Source organism: Zosterops lateralis, assembly GCF_965231275.1.
Source record: "Zosterops lateralis genome assembly, chromosome: 28".
Lineage (NCBI taxonomy): Eukaryota > Metazoa > Chordata > Aves > Passeriformes > Zosteropidae > Zosterops > Zosterops lateralis.
This window is the reverse complement of record NC_139788.1, coordinates 5,771,827-5,785,110: the sequence shown is the minus strand read 5'-3', so window position 1 is coordinate 5,785,110 and position 13,284 is coordinate 5,771,827. Positions and strand designations below refer to the sequence as shown.

At 56.6% G+C, this 13,284-nt stretch overlaps 2 protein-coding genes across 2 annotated transcripts in view; both read left to right on the top strand.

The window, feature by feature from the left end:
* The window catches only part of LOC310919816 (microtubule-actin cross-linking factor 1-like), a 131,000-nt gene that overhangs the window by 84,531 nt on the left and 33,185 nt on the right, over positions 1 to 13,284 (top strand). The gene's annotated exons all lie outside the window — the stretch shown is intronic.
* LOC310919877 (uncharacterized protein) lies at positions 7,015 to 11,484 on the top strand. The gene has a single exon (XM_083879456.1). It carries the CDS (start codon positions 7,949 to 7,951, stop codon positions 11,120 to 11,122), a length of 3,174 nt encoding a protein of 1,057 aa, XP_083735582.1. The 5' UTR covers positions 7,015 to 7,948; the 3' UTR covers positions 11,123 to 11,484.

Here is a 13,284-nt window from a genome sequence, read left to right as displayed (position 1 = left end):
GGTCGGCCAGAGTCCGTGCAGCCGTTGTGCCTCCAGCACCCTCTTTGTCTGCTTCAATTAAAAAAAAAAAAAAAAAAAAAAAAAAAAAAAAATCAGGAAAGAAATCCCAGGAGTGGTGATGCAGTGAGTGAGGCTCAAACCAGAATTACTCATCTGGCCATTGTAATGCCATTCTGACCCTGCTCCAGGCCCTCCCTGGGAGAAGGCAGCAGTTAGCCCAGGATGGGGAGCCCAGGCATGCTCCTCCTGCCCCTCTTCCTGCCTGGGGAGGGTGTCAGCTTCTCTCAGCACTTTATTTATGACTCGTAATTCCCCCAACCTTTCCACCAGGGAGCTGACTCAAAGAAGTGTCACTGGTGCTTCATGTCCCTGGGTTTCTCCCAGGTGTCACTGCCTGAGGGTTTTGGAGAGGGGGCTGCTACTGATGTCACCTCATCGTGTCCCCTGCATAAGTCATTGATGTCAGAGGCAGGGAGAGAGTGGGACATGACTGCCCAGCATCCTGCAGTGTTTCACCAAGGATATTTTGCAGGAGGATCAAAGTTTGGGTTTCTCCCCAGAAGTTTTAACCCTTTTAGGTTTGCAGCTCGTGCTCCTCATTGGTCCTTGGGTGCACAAGGGGGATTTTGTGACCTTCCTTTGTAGGGTGGTCTTGAGGGTCTTTTCCAACCTCAATGATTTTGTGGCTCTCCCTGGGACTGTTAGCTCTGCTCCTGCCACTGCTGAACTGCTCTTGAAGATCAGAGAATGGTTTGGGTTGGAAGGGACCTTAAAGATCATCTCATTCCAACCCTCCTAAGGAGAGCAGAGATGGGCAAAGAGGAAAAGCAGCATCCCATTTTGGGATTGCAGGGCTGGACTGGAGAGCAGGAGTAGACTCCCTGTGCTGATGGCACAAGGTATTGACACTCAAAGCCTTAATTTCTGAAGGCAGCAGGACAAGTGATCCTCAGCCAAGACAAGTGGTCACACAGGCGATGCCCCAGTACCCAGCCCACGCCTCCGGGGTGGCTTTTTCGGGCACTCCACACCCCATCAAACAGCCAAACCCCCGGCAGGTGGGCAAGGGGAGGTGGGTTTCTGAGAATGGGATGTGGCAGGGAAGGGACACTGCCACTTGCTGTGCCCCAGCCTGGCCCAGGGTATTTTTAACCCTTCTGTGCCCCCGGAGGAATGCGTGAGGCTCCCGACAGTCGTGGGGTTGGGAGCAGCTGGGTGGGACTGGGCTGGGAGTGGGGACAGGCTGCGTGACGGTGTCTTCTCGTTGAACGCTTTCCAGACCTACTTAAAGTATCTCTGGCTTGTATTTTCAGCATCAGCAGCACAGGCAGAAATGCCTCCTCTCTGACAGCTGTTAAGCTGCCTTAAAGGCACCATCTCCCCTCATTGGGGAAGGGGATGATAAACGGGGGATGATAAGCACGGGCTGTGCTGGGCGACAGGGCTGTCACCAAGCCTGGCTGGGGAGAGTGGCCCAAGCTGCAGATCCATGGTGGGGCTGGGTGCATTTCTAACCTGGCAATCTTGTGCCACAAGAGTGGCCCCAACAGCCTCCGTGCTCCTTAGAAGTAAATTTTGGCACTGAGGGAAGAGCAAATGTACCCCTGGAGCACCTCCTTTCCAGAGGGAACACTGCCGGTGTGCTGGTTCATCAGCAAACCACGGGTGGGCTTTGACCTTGACGTGTCAGCAGAGGCACAGACACTTCCCTGATCCCGAGAACAAGAGAAAATTGAGCCAAGAGTTGCTGAGATCAACCAAATCACAGCAAGGCGCTTTTTTTTTTTTTTTTTTTTTTTTTTTTTTTTTTTTTTTTTTTTTTTTTTTTTTTCCCTCCTTTCCTTTTCTTTCCTTGACCGTGAAACAATCAGGCTGTGATCAAATGCTGCCTTTCAGGAGCTGCCTTGGGTCAGTGCTCCAAAAGCCACCCACTTGCAGATGCTTTGGTGACCCTGCCACGTCTGAGCCCGAGGGAGATGGGCCGGAGGAATGTCCTCTCTCCGGAGCACTCTCGTTAGCTGGTGGTGATGACACTTCACAGTGTTTCCAGGAGATACTAAAAATACCAGCTTTGCATAAGACCAGGAGAGCTGAGGATCCGAGGGAGGAGGAGATGGGAAGCTTTTTGTCTGCAAGGGCTGAGCAGAGGAGGGAGAGTAGCCTGGTCCTGGCAGGATGCAGCCTTGGAGGGGGGAATCTGTGGATGTTCCCATCACCCACAGCATCCAAGCCAAGCTTGGGAAGGGAGGGACTGTGGCCACCGGGTCTGGAGCAAGCAGGGAAGGACTCAGGCTTGGATTAGTCACTGCAGCCTTTCAAGAACAATTGCCAACTCTCCTGCTGAAGGAGTGGTTTCGATGTCTCCCATGCAGAGGATTCTCAGGATGATAACACACTTACCTCACTTCCTAAAGAGCCTCAGAGCAATTCATTAATCACCCCATCCCTGTTGTCCCCCTTTGCTCTGGGGAGCAGCCTCTGCAGTTCGTGGGCAGTGGGGTGGGAGTGGGATGTTCGAAGAGCTCAGAGTGCCTCAATTTGCAGGGAAACGGAACAGCTGAGGACAGAAATGGGCATTTCAGTAGCTTTCTCCTCCTGGCCAGGAGGGCCCCGGCACGTGGCTCTACCCTTGACTCACAGGTTGCTGCCAGGGAGTTTTGGGGCTCTCTGTGCACGAAAATGGGGTTCCATGGGAACGCTGAGTGCCGTGGGGCTGTGCCTGAGTGCTGCTATAACACGTGGGCTCCAGGCTTCGTTCACGAGAATTATTTATACCAACATCTATATTAGCTGCCTTGCAAGCGAAAGCGCTGCGGTGCAGCTCCTGCATTCTTGCAAGAACAAAATAAATTTAATTTTTTATTTTATTTTTTTTACAGCGCTCACTGCAGCTGTGCATCCAAAGTGCAGGAGGTTTCTCTGGGAGTAGTATGGGTTTTAACCTCTTCCTAAAACTTTCCCCGTGGAGGTGCAGACCTCCACGGGGCCTGCTGAGGTTTCCTCCCACAGCCCTGTGGAGGAGAGTCCCAAAAGAACAGGCTCCAGGTTCCAAATGGCTGATTTAAAGATGTGCTGGCTCCTTGCATCCCGAGCAGCTGTAGCATTTGAAGAGGGATTGAGTGGTGGCAGAGCCCTGGTGGGAGGTTGGTTGGAAGTCAGCTGTGAGCCAAAGGGATAAGGGAGCACCCGGAGGAGCACAGCGGGGTGGGAATAGCCCCGGTGCTCCTGCCTGGATCAGGCACTGGAATGGCAATCACAGAGGTTTGGGAAAAGGAATGAATGAGGAGGAGGGCAAGAGGGAAAGAAAGAAGTCCCTCTGACCTGACAAATGCAGCAAAGGCTTTAAAAAACATGAATCCTCTGCTAAAAATCCCATCGCAACCTAAAGCACTGTTTCTAAGGGAGATTTTGTGTGTGCTTGATTTGGCTTTGTGCTTCTATTGCAGTGTCTGAGGGAGGGTGAAATGCACCCTCAGTCCTTCTGTTGGGCTGGAGGCACTTGGCCTTATCCACTCTGCCTAGCTTGGACATGGCACAGTGTCCCAGTCCAGAGGTAGCACTCATGGAGTCAGATATGGGGGACACAATGACACACACAATGACAGACACAGGAAACAGGTTGTCCAGAGAAGCTGTGGCTACCCCATCCCTCAAGGCCAGGCTGGAGCAGCCTGGTCTAGTGGAAAGTGTCCCTTCCCTTAGCAGGGAGGGGGATGAGTTTTCCTCTCCTTCAAACACAAACTATTTTATGATTTTATGACATGGAGGGACAAAGCTCATAGTGCCAAACCAGGAGCTCTCTTCCACCCACTCTGTACTCCCAGGGCAGAAAGGCACCAAGGTGAAGATTAAAGAAGCTTTGAGGGCAAATAAGACCCTTGGTTGCACCCTGATCTTATAAACGACCCATCCATCAGAGGCATCTGAGCTTTCTCGCTCATCACACAACACAGGTCCCTCGCTTCCAGCTGCTGAGATGCATTAAAAGAAAGCTAAAAATACATTGGTTTCCAAATAGTGCTGTGCCATGTAAACAGTGGCAGCAGCGGTGGCAGGATGTAGCAGAGCCGTAAACAGGGTGACATCAGCCCGTGACGGGGACAGCTCGCGTCCACACGCGCCGGGGCCTGTGGCCATATGAGGAAAGCTTGAAACCAGCAGGTTCAGGAGACAAATGGAGATGCTCCTACTTGGAGAAGGTCTTTGAAAAACCTCTAGGTGGTTTTTAGCTGAGGGTGAGCTGCAGGATGTGGCCTGGGGTGGGTCCAGGTGTAGGTTGGGTGACAGGAGCTGTTTTGTGGGAGGTTTGGGGACTGAGCAAAAGCCAAATGAGGGGTCTTGGTGGTCACTTGGAAACACCTGAGAGGACAAAAATCAGACAAGACCTTCATGTCCTTCCACATCCATGCCTTGCAGTGACACAAGGCTCAAACAAAGCCCTGACCTTGCAATTCTCAGCACTGTTTGGCTCCTGTCCCCATCGCTGGGGTGGCACTTGGAGGCTTAAAGACGTGATTTGGGGAACCTGCAAGAGCTGTGGCTGGGATCTTCAGGCCAGGCACAGCAGGTTTCCAACTGGCTTTCATCCCTGCCCAATATTTCCCTAATGGTTTTAAAAATTGTTGGTGGGGGGAACGTGTCAGAGGAAGACTCGGCTCGCTCCTGGCACGTGATTCGGTGAGGAAATGGGAAAAGAATTTCTGGCTGTGAAACGGGGCAGCTCCACGTCGGGGAGACAGGGAGAGAGAGAGGGAGGGAGAGATCATTCCTTCACAGTGGAACAAAAAATCCTCCTCACCCCAGCCCGGATGCCTGGGATTCCTGGTGGAGGGGCCCCGGAGCGGAGCGGTAACGGTGCAGCTCCGTCAGCTCCCGGCCAAGGTGGTAGCAGAGGAGCCGGGGCGGTGTTGCTGGCACAGCACCCTTGTCCTCTTGTTGTTTCAGCTGCTCTGGATTAATACCAGGGAGCAGGAGCTGCGGTGTCCCCCGCCAAGGGGAAAAATCCTGGCAGTGTTGGCAGCTGGGGCTGGAGGAGGCTGCAGGGCTGAATGTCTGGCTGTCTGTCCATGAGGGCTCAGGGGGACATGGAGGGGACATGCCCTGGATGGCCAAAGAGGCTCCGTGGGGGATGTTCGGAATCCCCTCGCAGATTCCCACTCCCTCCCCAGCTCCCGCTGTTTTCCTTGGTTATATTTAATGGTCGAGGAAAAAAGGGGTTCCACAGGTTTCCCACTGTGCAAAAAGCTCCATCTGAGGAGCACTTCGGGCCATTTCATGGGTAATTCCCCTTGAACCCTCCCCTTCCACAAAACATCCGTTCCCATCCGTTCCCATCTCTCTGAAAGCAAAACAAAGCTTTGGGAATGTGGTGCTGGAGCTGCTGCACGTGCAGTTGGTGCTGGGACGTGGGGATGAAGGGTCTGAGAGCTTGGGGATGTGGAAGCTGGGCTCCCACCACACCATGCTATGACTTTGGCCAAGCCTCAGTGTTTTCAGGATCGCAGCGCATCAAAAAATATTCGAGATTTCATCTTCCTTGGTTGTGGCTCACTATGGCCAGGTGGGAAGGCTTTGGTGAAGCTGTGGCACAGCAAAGTTCAGATCTCAGTCTGATTTCTCCCAGTGTTAGTGCTTTTGGAGTGCAATGCTGCACGTTTTTCTCTGTTAAACACCTTGTATTTTTATCCCGATGCCATAATTCATCCCAAAGTAGCAGGCCGGGTGGCTGGTGGGGCGGGTTGTTGCCTGGAGATGTGTGGAGGCTGTTCCCAACCCTCCTGTTTTCTCTCCCAAGTCTGTGACTTCCCTCAGCATCACTTCGCAGCGGTGATTCACGCGCCCGGGCTGCCTCCCTCCCCACTTCCAATGTTCCCCATCTCTTAAACCCAAGGGTTTTGGGGGAGGAAAAGAGGGTGACAGGACTCAGGATGGGAGGAGCAGGATGCTACCGTAGAGCCGGGGCTATAAAAAAATCATGATTTTTAGGAAAAGAGCCTGCAGTGGTCGGGGGGAACGGTGGCAAGTTGCAGGTGGCTTTTTTTGGCAGAGCGATTGGGGGAAGGCAAAATTGGTACTTCGGGGGTGTTTCGGGTGGGTTTCTCCGGTGATTTAGAAACTCGGTTCTTTGTGCGAGGGAGGGTGTGAGGAGCGGGGAGACCCGATGTGCGGGGAGGGTCGCCACCTCCCTGCCAGCGCCGGCTCGGGGAACAGCGGACAAAGGGCCGGGGGAGCGGGGCCGGTGGCGGTGGGAGCCGGAGCCGCCGCCGAGCCAGGGCGTTGCTGCTCTTTGTCGGGGGCTGCCGCCTCCCCCCGGAGGAGGGGCCATTCCCGGCGGGGCGGGCGGGGACCACCCCCGCGCTAACGCCGAGCATCACCCCCCGTTCCCCAGCTGGGTCGCGCTCCGCTGCCCCCCTTCCCGGGGCCGGTGGCGGGGGTCGGTGCGGGGGGGCGCGGGAGGCACCGAGGCGCTCGGGGAGGGGGTGGCCCCGGCGCTGCCGCCCCGCCCCGCGGCACCGCCCCCCGCCCGCCCCCGCGTCCCCCCGCCCTCCGCCGGGGCTGGAGCTCCGCGGGAGCCGGTGCTGGCGGCGGCGGCGGGGCCGGGGCGTGCGGCGGCCTGTGCGGCTCGGCCTTTTGTTCCGCCGGCGGGAAGGAGAGCGGGCGGCGGCGGCCGGGAGCAGGAGGACGAGCGGGAACAGGAGGAAGAGGAGGAAGGCAGCGGCCATGCATCCCGCCGCGCCGGCCGGGGGCTGCCCGCGGGGGAGGCGCGGAGCCCCCCGCCCCCGGCCCGGCCGCTGAGCCGCGCACAAAAGGGGCGAGAGCGGCGGGGAAGGGGAACGGGAGGGCGGTCCCGGGGGGTGTGTGTGACAGCCCCGGTCCGCCCCGCATCGCCACCGGTACCGGATCCGCGCTCGCCTCCCGCCCCGCCATGGCCGGGCCGCCCGGTGGCGCGGAGCCGCCGCAGCCCGACACTGGCCGCCGGGAAAGTTAGTGCGAGCGGGGCCGGCAGCAGCAGCAGGAGGAGGAGGAGGAGGAGGAAGGAGAAGAAGAAGCAGCAGCAGCGGCAACAGCCGCCTCCAGCTGCGGCTGCTCCTCGTCGGCTCCCGGAGGCAACTCAGGGGATTCCATCCCGCTCCGTCCCTTTGCCATTTTTGGATGCGTTTTATAGCCAATTTTTTTTTTTCCTGGGGAGAAAGCGAAAAAAAAAAAAAAAAAAAAAAAAAAAAGCAAAGACCCAGCAGCCTTCCTCCACCTCCGGGCTCCGCGGCCGTGCCGCCGCCGCCTCACACCCACCGGCTGGATTTTGGGGGTCCCACCACTGCCGGTGGCACCGGGCGAGGTGACGGCAGCGACAATGGCATCATGTTTTTGAGACAGGAAACCTCCGAGTTTGCCCTGAATGAAGAACTTCCTGTGTTTAAAGTTGTACGAATATCCGCTGACAAGCTCAGTTCAAATGAAAACACGAGAGTCGGGGGGAGAGGCTAATTCGGACCAGCTGGACTTCCACGGCGCTCGGAGCCGGGCAGAAAACGCGCGGAGCCGCTCGCCACTGCTGGCCGGGAGCGGCCGGGACAAGCAGTGCCTTTGTTAGTAAAGAAGGACGGACGGGATAATTTAAGAGCTTCAAACTCTTCTGCCGCCGTTTCTGGTGCAAACCACTTGGAATATTTTACCGAAGCTGTTGGATTTTGGATGATCCGTTGATGGATGGGGTTTTTTAGGGGGATTGGGAGGGGGGATGACATGGGTTGTTTTACTGCCTGGGACCACCGGTCGGGCTGCTGAGCCGGCGCGGTGCTGCCGGTCCCCCCCTCCCGTCCCCGTAGTGTCACTTTGGGACTAGAGGCTGTCCCCGGCAGGTTTGGGACCTGCTGGCTCTGTGTGATGCTTCCTGCCGTGGCGGGCCAAAGATTGCCGGGGTGGTTCTGTCATTCCTAAGGACGAGAGTATGGGCAAACCACTGAGCCGGCCAGACTGTTTACGGCAGAACCGCACTTGCCTGGGGAAGGGTGAGGATGAGGATGGTTATATAGAGGATTGCTACGTGCCCCAGAGATCGATATATGACACAATGAGGATTAATGAGCAGATCGATCAGGGTTCGAAGCTCAACCAGCTCTCCAAGAGCACCCTGGGCAAGGGGGATGGCAGCACCATATCCAGCAATGGGACTCTGGGAGCTGCCAACGTCTTCGAGTCCAGGCCGCCAGAACCCAAAAAGCTGGACGAGCGAGTCATCTTTGACCAGCTGAAGCTCAGCAGTGACGTCTCCAAGCCGGCACCGGCTCCTCCAAAGAGGCGGCCAAACCCCGAGAAGAAGGAGAACGTCAACCGGCGCTCGTGGAAGTCCTTCATGCCACCCAACTTCACCGAGTTTGCTGAGAGGATGGGGGCTTCACTCAGCGAGGTGTCGGAGGCAGGTGCTTCCAACCCTTCCCTGCGGGATAAGCGGGATTCCAGCGCCATGCTGGCCGAGCAGTCGGGCCAGCCCAACCACGGTGAGCCCATGTCGGAGTCTCTCACCTTGGAGCACGTCTCCAAGTCATCTGGCACGACAGAGGCTCTGGCGGCCAAGCAGTTCGGCGGGGATGGCTATGGCGGTCCCCGGGACGAGCGCCAGCCCCTGCTGAACGCCAGTGACAGCCATGTCAGGGTCCTGGCCAGGGCCTGCCGCCTCCCCAGTGCCACCTGGCCACGAGCTAGGAAGAACTTCATCAGGGGAAACTTCAACGATGGGCACCAGGAGACCTTGGAGGCCTCCGAGTCGGACTCTACAGTGGAGAACGTCAACCTCTCTCCGTGCCTTAGTGAAGAGCTGCTGGATACAGGGCTGGATATTCTCATCACCTCCAATCTCAGGGAGAAAACGGAGTCTGAGCTGAGATTTGAGGAGGACGAGCGCTGGGTGATGATGGAGGAGTGGGAGGAGGCGACGCTATCAGAGAGAGGAAAGGCTGTTCTGGTGGCAGAGGAGAAGAGGAGCTGTTGCTTGGCAGATATTTCTGAAGAAAGAGAACAATCCACTGCTCCGGAGGATGGCTCTGCCCCCAGCCCGGGGACCTCCCGGTCCTGCACATCCCCAGGAGGTGGTGGCAGCACGTGCTGCACAGAGGACGCAGTGGTGCAATGTGGGGTTGAGGACTTCGCTCCAGTTTTGGAGCATTCAACCAGCTCCACAGGCCCCGAGCTGTCTGACACGGACTCGGTGCAGATGTTCCTGGAGCTGGAAGAGCAGTGCCTGAATGAGGATGGGGGCGATGGAGCTGTCCCTGGCTCTCTGGAGGTTCAGATGTCCCCAAGTGACTCAGAGGGGCTGGACCCAGATTCGGCCAAACTGGCCGGGTTAGTGGTTGAAGGGGGTCAGCACAGGGCCCCCTTGGATATCAGCGCCTCGGACTCTGCAGTTGTGTCAGATCTGGAGGACTTTGATGTCACCTGCAGCTCCCAGGTGCTGAGCACACTGGAGCCCTTGACAGAGCCCTTCTCAGAAAGGGACACCTTGGCTGTCACCCCGACAGACTCAGATGGAGGGGCCTCCCCCAGCCCTGTGGCCATGGCAGGGCTGGGGTCCCTCCTGGAGTGCTCCCCAGCAGTGGTGGGGGAGGTTGATCCTGACCCACTCATGGACCCAGGGTTTTTGCCTGGTGGGATGCCATGTTCTGGCACAGGGGCGCATCCAGCTGCTGGACTGGGGGGAGATGGGTACCCTAGCGCTCCAGTGGGGTGGGGTGAAGATAACCCAGACTTGCTTCCTGAAGGCACCTGTCCTGGCCAAGTGTCTCCCTGCCACCCCCCAGCTCCAGACACAGCGATGGAGGACCTGGGGTCCCCTCCACAGCACCGCCAGGCTGGCCTTGAGGGCATGGATCCATTCAGGACCCATCACCTTCTGCCTGGAAGGACTGAGGTTGCCAGCTGGGATGTCCCAGAACTGGTTTCTGAGGATGAAGCCGCAGATTTGGGATCAGGCAGTGGAGCTGAGGGCTGGACTCATCCAGCAGAGAGTAGGGATGTTTGCTGTGGTTCTCTGCTGCCTTTCAACACTGGCTCTGCATCAGAGCCAGGCTCCAAGGCTCCGACAACATTCTCCGTGCCTGTTGAGGATCTCCCATGGGAAATGGTTTCCCTGGGCCATGGCCTGTCTCTGGAAGGGGCTGCCCACAAAGAGGGGTGCCCTGTGGAGGTGGCTGTCACACATGGGGGGACAGCAGCAGCCATCCTGCAGCCAGGAGATGTGGACTTGTTGTTCGCCCCCAGCTGGGAGGTCCCATGTTCTGCCAGCCCAGCCACCCCTGAAGAGCTTCCTGGCACATTGTCCATTGCAGGGCCTGCCATCCCATGGGATTTTGGGGAGCTTTCTGCTCCAACCCACTCACTTTCACCAAGAAATGTGGCTGTCCTGGAGCCCCAGGCTCAGAGGACACCACCAGCCACCGGGGATCCTACCATGGATGCTGAGGAACCTCCAGGAGCCATCACCACTGCCATGCCCTTGATGGTGGAAGAGCTTCTGGAAGCCCCACCACCCTTTGCTGATGTGCCTGCTGCCATCCTGCCAGCACCAGCAGCCAAGCCACTCACCTCAGGTGCCGGGGACCTCAGTGGTGACCCTGTGCCATTGGTGGTGGCTTTAGGGGATACAGATGACTTTGCCATCATGGTTGTACCACCCATCCTGGAGCACCTGCCTGCTGAAGCCATGGCTTTGGAGGATGACCCTGTTACCAGCGCACCTGCAGCAGGGCTGGCAGGTTGGGAGGGTCCCCCTGGTGCCTTCTCACCCCTCTCAGAGGGTCCCACCACCCCAGACCTGCTGGGGACACCCTTTGCCACAGCACCCAGGGCACAAACCCTCCCCAGGGCTATGTTGAGGGGCCCCCTCGGTCCTCGCAGCTGTGGGGGTGCCCTTCCCCTGTGTCCCAGCGAGGGAGAGGGGACATCGGGCACAGAGGGAGCCCTCGGCGCCGCTCTCATGGCAGAAGGGCCCCCTGCTCTCCCAGATGGATTCGTTCCAGATAACGAGGTATTTGTTGCTCAGGCTCCCGCAGCCGGGGCTTCAGGCGCAGAACTCGCTTTATTTTGCACTCCAGGGGTGGGTGGGAGGTGGGAGCCCACTCAGTAACACACGATCTGGGCTTCCAAACAACTTTCTCCCTTCCTGAGATGGGCTTGAATTTGGCAGGCAAAAAGGGGTTTTTTGGGGGGATGGGAGGAGGGAATTGTGTGATTGTGTAAGTAAGGGAGGCAAAAGATTCTCGCTGCTCGATGACCTGAAATGTTGACTTGCACTTTTTTTTTTGGCTTATTAAAGTACATTGTGGTCACTCAGATGGAAATCACAGACTTCAGAAAAAAACCTTCTTGCTGGCTCCTGGCAGGGAGTTCCCATCTTTGAAGCAGAAAATATATCAGGAAAGAGAAACCTGTGAAATGAATTAACTGCAAGCAATTCCTGTCCCGTGCAGTCACTGTTGTCTGTAGTTTTTTTTCTGTGAGCATTGAAGTGTTGAGGCTCAGAAAGCACTTGGGAAAGGGGCTCAGATTCTCTCTGGTGTTTGGGGATTTGTGTTTCTTGTGGCTCTTGCCTGGAGAGACCTCGGTGCTGGAGTTCCCACACCCCAGCGCTGATTTCCTGCCATCTGGATTAGGAGAAATATCACTAAGGAGACATCAGAAGTTAGTCAGCACCAAAAATCCCGATTTGGTGGCAATTACTCATCCTTTGGGCTGTACCACCTCTTTGAAATATGCACGTGGAGGGGCTTGGAGAGGTGGTTTCACATGGGGGGTCCATGTGAGCACAGGCTGGCACATCCAAAGGGGACATGGATGAGTGAAAAACCATTAGGTTCTTGCCATAGTTGTCTATTGCTTGAAATTCAGTGGGAGGATCTTTATTTTAGGTTCAGCACCTCTGATTGTTAACCCCACAAACCTTCCCCTTGCTCCAGGCATTGCTGGAGATGCTTCCTGGAATTCAATATCCAGCAGCAGTGGGGCTAAGGGAAATGAGGGAAGCAGAAAGCAAGGGGATGCTTTGGGAAGCCTCTCTGGGAGTGAGGAGGAGGTGTGGTGGAGCAGACGTCCTTCTGCTCTCCCAAAATGTCTGTCCAGCTCTTCCCCAGGGCAGGACACCTCTCTCCACAGCAAAGGCGGGTCGTTAAATATTTGTTTCCAAGCTGAGTCACAGTGAGGTTAATGAACTAAATCGCTGGAATCTTTTATGAGCAAAGGAAAACAAGTGTGTTGGACACGCTCACCCTCAGGCTGTTGCTGGGATTATTTTTGTCAGGCTCCTCAGGGAGCATCGGGCTCTCGGGCTGGCTGCTACCTGTGTGGCAGGTAGCCCTGGTTGGATCATCCAGGCTTTTCCACAGGGCTCCCTCCCTGCCTGGCTCCTTTGGAGTTTGTTTTGCAGTACATGGAGAGCTCAGACCAGCCTGGCATGCCAGGCTTATCAGCCAGATCCTTTTGTGGGTTTGGCTCTTCTACCCAGCAGCTCCATATATAAACAGTAACAGGAGAACAGCCCGGGAATCGATGATTCCAAGTCCCCATTTATTTCTTATAACCGTGGCAGAATTCTCCATGAGCAAACAGCTCTGGACAGTGTCTGCCAGCTCACCCTTCCCTCGTGTCCTGGAGGGACCTCCCTGCCCTCCGGTTGCTGAGCTCTGCTGGGAAGAAGTAGCTTTTTTTCCTTTGGAAATGAGGCAGGGAAGGCCAAAGCAGTGGCTCTGGTTCGGGCTGGGAGCTGTGCCTGTGTATTTTGGGGGATTTTGGTGTTTTTAGGGGGTTTTGCTTCATGCTGCTCCAGACCAAAGCGATTGCCAGGCGCAGAGAGCCGTGTGCTCCATGAGGATCTCTTCTGCTGGGGGAGATCTTGCATCCAAGTGGGAATTTTTCAGTGCAGCCAATTTCAGTGCATTCTTAGGCACAGGGAGCAGGTGGCTGGCTGCCATCCCCTCTGCTTCCCAAAGGGAAAATGTTGCAGGGCCAAGGGCTCTGCTCCTGCCCAGCGCCGGCTGTGGGGTGACCCGTGCTCTGCATGGGCTTGTGGGCCAGGGAAGCAGAGAGAGCCAGGAATCTGCTCCCTATTTTGGGGGTGTTTGCTGTGGGGACAGGGCAGGCTCATCCCTTGGGACTGGTGGGGAAGGACTGCAGAGGGACAGGGTGCACAGGCAGCGCGTGGTTCTAGCAGATCCCCAGCTCTGATAAAGAGCATTTATCTCCTCCGGAGAAACAGGATTCTCCCTGCTGCCTCTCCTGACAATGGGGAGCTTC